At 34.3% G+C, this 5,045-nt stretch overlaps 1 protein-coding gene across 1 annotated transcript; it reads right to left on the bottom strand.

Moving 5' to 3' along the window:
* Positions 1-3,370, bottom strand: LOC145764505 (large ribosomal subunit protein uL2-like). The gene is made up of 5 exons (XM_082576124.1): positions 3,189-3,370; positions 2,082-2,223; positions 802-1,020; positions 382-497; positions 1-221 (listed from the first exon to the last, which is right to left on the bottom strand). Exons 1-5 carry the CDS (start codon positions 3,324-3,326, stop codon positions 69-71), a joined length of 768 nt encoding a protein of 255 aa, XP_082432250.1. The 5' UTR covers positions 3,327-3,370; the 3' UTR covers positions 1-68.
* Between the last annotated feature and the right edge of the window lie 1,675 nt (positions 3,371-5,045).

The following is a 5,045-nucleotide window of genomic DNA, read 5'->3' on the forward strand; positions in this document are numbered from 1 at the left end:
TTGGATTGTTTTTATCAGTTGTATTTGACACGAGGCCAATCAAATGGAAATAAAATACAACTCGAATATTACTCTTTGTCCTTGGATCTGGACCCACGCAATCGACCAGTTCTCCTGGCAGCGATGAGACCGACTTTACGACCGGGTGACGCAGTTCGGCGCACGGTTGATGGAGAACCAATATGTTGATGGTTACCTCCACCGAAGGGATGCTCAACAGGCTGGAAGAATCAAACACAACCAAATAATGCAATACTGGTATCTTTAAAAATATTCCAATCAGTAAAGTTATAAAATGAATTTTATATATTTAGATGTTACGTAAAAGTTCATGTTGTTTGGAAAACATTTAACAGAACACTTTATAAGTAATGCACTTACGTTCATAGCAACACCACGGACGCGTGGCCAGCAGTTTCTCTTTGCTTTGTATTTATGGTAAGCATTACCGGCTTTCAACATGGGCTTGTCAATACGACCACCACCAGCAACAACACCTAAATTTTGAGAAAAGCATAAGTGTACGATCAACTTTGATAAAAAAGTTACTTCAGTCTCCAATGGATGTAACTGAACATAGAAGATGTTAACTAAACAGTTTCCCATTGTGCACTACAATATGTTCCAACTTTAACATTTGTTGTCATAGTCGGCGTAGGTGTAGAAATGTTGTTCTTCCACAAAATCGAACCATGTAACTACTGAGACAATCACACAGTTGTCTGATTGTGGAACTATGACAATAAAAACATTTGAAATGTAAGTAGAACTGCAAGACAACAACGTACACAGGCTACTTACCGACCATTGCTCTGTTGGTAGATGGAATAAGTTTTTTTGCACCGGATGGCAATTTGACTCGAGTCTTATTGGTATCTGGATTGTGAGCTACTATGGTCGCATAGTTTCCGGAGGTTTTAGCCAATTTACCACGATCTCCTGTTTTTTCTTCAACAGCACATACAACAGTGCCTTCAGGTAAAGTTCCCACTGGTAGAACGTTTCCAATGGTCAATTGAGCTAAAAATAAAAAAATAAAGTCTACAAATAGTAAACTGTAATACTTCAATTTAACAACATTGTTGTTTGAGTTTTAATGCACGCATGTGCAAGTCAGTTAAAATCAAACCACAAATGCTTCACATTTTCAACTTATATTTTTACACCCCAGGAACCCTTGTTTTGCAATATCTTTTAGAGCAGAAAGTTTTGCAGAAAACGTTCTAATTTATATAGTTATCTTTTTATCTTATGTATTGTTTTTGAATTACACAAGTCAATCCTATCATTTATCTGTGTATGGTATTTTAAGAATTATTTCTTCACCAAAGGTATACAACATATTAAATCTGAAGTTTATATATTAATTTTTGATTCTTTTGTTTAATAAAATTATGTTTAAAACATACCAGAAAAAATCATTTTAAGCACAAAAACTGAAGATGCAATTAATGACATTTTGTGATTTTAAACATGCTTCTAGCCGTCAAAACTTAGCAGTAGGATGTTTTAGCATGTTTCATGTTTTAAACGACAAAAACCTTTATAGTTTTGAAAAATTTTTCTGACAACGGCAAATTCATACACTTATTGCTGAGATCTGATATTATGCACCAAAAATAATTACCTTGAACAAAAACAGGAAAGATCACAAAAAACCCTAAACTTTATCTTAAAAATGAAAAAAACAAACACAACTTGTAGAATTTTAATATCCAAATTAAAAAATATCAGCTTAAACTTCTAGTAGTCACAGGGTTAACAGTATTCTGTACCTCGCTCAGTCACACCTGCTGCTTACTGTGCAGTTCTAATCTTTTAATTTTTTTGTGTGCGTACTGCACCTAATGTATGTGCATTATATTTAAAGCAAACAATTTAACTTCATCATCCCGACCACAATGCATCTTCTTTTATTATAAGTTGAGTGACCAACACAATTGACAATTTGAGTAGGCTACTTAACTAATTTACAATCTCAATACTACAAAACAACTGAAGAGACAAAAAGATCAACATTTTCTAATGTATATACAACAGCATCTGAAGGTAACAGTGATGTTAATTCAACCACATCAAACCTTTCTTTCCACAATAGATAGACTGTCCTGTGTAGTTTCCTTCAACCGCTACAAAGGTTTCCAATCGTCGCCTATACTTGTAAGGATCTTGAAACTGCACTTTGCACAACGGAGCACCTCTGCCAGGGTCATGAACTATATCCTTAAAAAAACATTTTAGCAATTTGCAAGTGTATTAACGTATAAATCTCAGCAAGGTTTACTAATTTTAAGCCAGGTAAAATAAATTAACCCATATGTCATTTTGTCTAGGCCTATACAAACTATTCACTACTGATTTGAAGAAAATTGTGTACAGATAATAGCACCATACATGCACTTACAGGGAATAAACAACTTGCAAGTGCATGCAAGACGCCTCCATCTCCAACACTAAATAAACAGTACCGTACAATATATATTGTATTAAGGCTTCCTTTATTCTCAAAATATAAAAGATGTTACCATACCGTACCATATATCATACACACAATCATATTTCAGAATACACAATGGTTATGGTATCTTTATTTACATAGTGGTCTCGTCTCTAGTTTTATAAAGCATGTGCACAGCTCATTAACTATTTGAAAGGGAAACATGGGTTCTGTGTATGGTTTGGTTGCACTTGTAGTTTAAGTCATAAACAAAGACTGTGCAGGCTTACATAAAGTCTATTATATATTATATATTTTAACCTTTTGGTATTGCCATGTTTATGTGTTCACTTTTGTTAGTGCATACGCAAATTTGCAAAATTTTGTATAGTGTGCAAGATAAATGCCTGAGAAATCTTTCAGCCTTTGGCATGCTCATGATACTTTGCTTGGTCTTGTTCTACCATGCATCACCTTTGCTGTAACAGATGCATCACTATCGCTAAATACCAGGATCTTGTTGATATAACTATTAGTTGCTGGAGCACGCTATGCACTTATGAACAAATACATAAATGCACAACATACCCCAACAAGCAACAGCATGTGAATATTTGACATCTTACTTATAGCAACAACCAGTTATTGCATTTTTATTCTTTTTCAGTACAATATAAGTAGCCTACATAACACAGAGTTTGAAATCAAAATATTAGCTCCTGTTTAAACATACATTATGTTAATGGAATACCTTAATGATTCCTTTGATGTAACCGTGACGTTCCGCATAGTCAATAGCTCTAAGTTTCGCTGCTCCTTTGCGATGTTTCGTGTGTGCTTTAAAAACAGACCCTCGGCCCTTACGTTGGGCTCGAATAACTCGTCCCATCTCTGTTTAGGACCTGAGCAACAAACAATTAAATGCATATTCCACTTTTTGCCGAAGTTCTGTGTTGACGATGCAAGGCTCGTGCATTCAATAATACACATGTAAGTCAGAATATCTTCAACAATTTCTAAGATCTAATAAGATTTAAGACCAACCCAGCAACATACAAAGTTTGAAACACATACCGCTTCAGCACAGAGAAAAAGGAATAACCCGGATGCTTCACCCATGTTGTTAGAATATCTCGAGTCCAAAACGATACAGATCATTAATATTTTTTTTATAAATAAATTTGAGGGGTGTTGTTTTCTTAAAGTAACTTGTATGCTACCGTTTGAACAAAAGTTTACATCAACGTTAACGTGCTGGTAGGTTTATATCAATTTTTGTAGTTAGTATCTTTTTCGTCCCGGACGCGTTAATGACAAAAAATAAAATGATTGATTGATTGACTTCACTTCACTCACTGCACGTAGTGTGACTTGTTGGCAAAAACTGTATCTCTCTCTCTCAATAATTTCATGCCTTTCAACCATTGAAATGTCATCTTAAATGCAGCAAAACATTAATTTTATACTTAGTTCAAACTTCAGTTCCCCATCAATGCTGCAGATAAGAATATTTCGATGTTCAATACACTTCTTCTCAAATAACAATCCAACCAATTGCTGAAATTTACTATTTTAGCTATTTTGGCATTACAGAAGTAAAGATTTTTTCAGGGAACGGTGATCCAAATTGCATCAAATTAATGAATCAGACAACTGTTGAAAATAAAATGCTTGTCATGTCTAAAATCATCCCAATATCAAAGGTTTGCAATCCCTGCCGCTTCAACCGATTTTAAGCCAATATCTCAAATCCCAACGTTGTCTAAAATTCTCAAAAAGCTATTGTACGAATGAGTGCTTATATTTCTGGATAAAAATAACATATTAACTTCCAATCAACATAGTTTTAGGAGGAACGATTCAACAGAGCTATGCGTAGGCTAACTCACAACAAAACTACCCGGTACACTAACTAACACGAATACAAAACTAAAACGAATACCCTTCCAAATGAATTTATTGCAGAAAATATTTCATACATAAATCATGAACAAATATTCAACCAACTTAGCCTATCTACCACTTTACACATATTGGCAAAAAATAAACTTTAGGCTACACTTAAAGCAAAAGTCAAACTTTGATGCATTCACGGGGCCTCCATTAAAACAAACATGTGCGGTATATGAAAGTGAAGTCGAATGTCTTATAAACAAACTAGATGTTAAAAAATCGGATGGACCAGATGACGTCTCTTCTCGAATGTTAAAGTTATCAAAAAGAATTATTGCACCTCATAGGCTCATTTAACTAAACTTTATAATGCATGCTTGAAACAAGGAATATTTCCTGACGCTCTAAAAATTGCAAAAGTTGGTCCTGTTATCTAGAAAAACGCAAAAGCAGATCCACCTAATTGCCGTCCTATTCCTGCTTTCAAATATCAGCAAACTTTTAGAAAAAGTGTTTACAGACGCTTGGTGAGCTTTCTTGACAAATTCAATGTGATTAATGATCAACAATTTGGATTTTTAGAGAAGGTCATTCTACAACATTAGCAATAAGTAGGGCTAATCTTTATGAAAGACTAATTGAACTCAAAGAAAAAAATCATTAGGCTACTTTTACTTGTTATTGTTTGATTTAGCAAAAGCGTTAGACACCGATA

Source organism: Aplidium turbinatum, chromosome 2, assembly GCF_918807975.1.
Source record: "Aplidium turbinatum chromosome 2, kaAplTurb1.1, whole genome shotgun sequence".
Classification (NCBI taxonomy): domain Eukaryota; kingdom Metazoa; phylum Chordata; class Ascidiacea; order Aplousobranchia; family Polyclinidae; genus Aplidium; species Aplidium turbinatum.

Coding starts and splice junctions, on each gene's coding strand:
- LOC145764505 (XM_082576124.1), bottom strand. CDS start 3,326: ATGGGACGAGTTATTCGAGCCCAACGTAAGGGCCGAGGGTCTGTTTTT. Junction 2,224..3,188: donor ACATCAAAGGAATCATTAAG/GTATTCCATTAA, acceptor TGTTTTTTTAAG/GATATAGTTCATGACCCTGG. Junction 1,021..2,081: donor TATCTATTGTGGAAAGAAAG/GTTTGATGTGGT, acceptor TTTTATTTTTAG/CTCAATTGACCATTGGAAAC.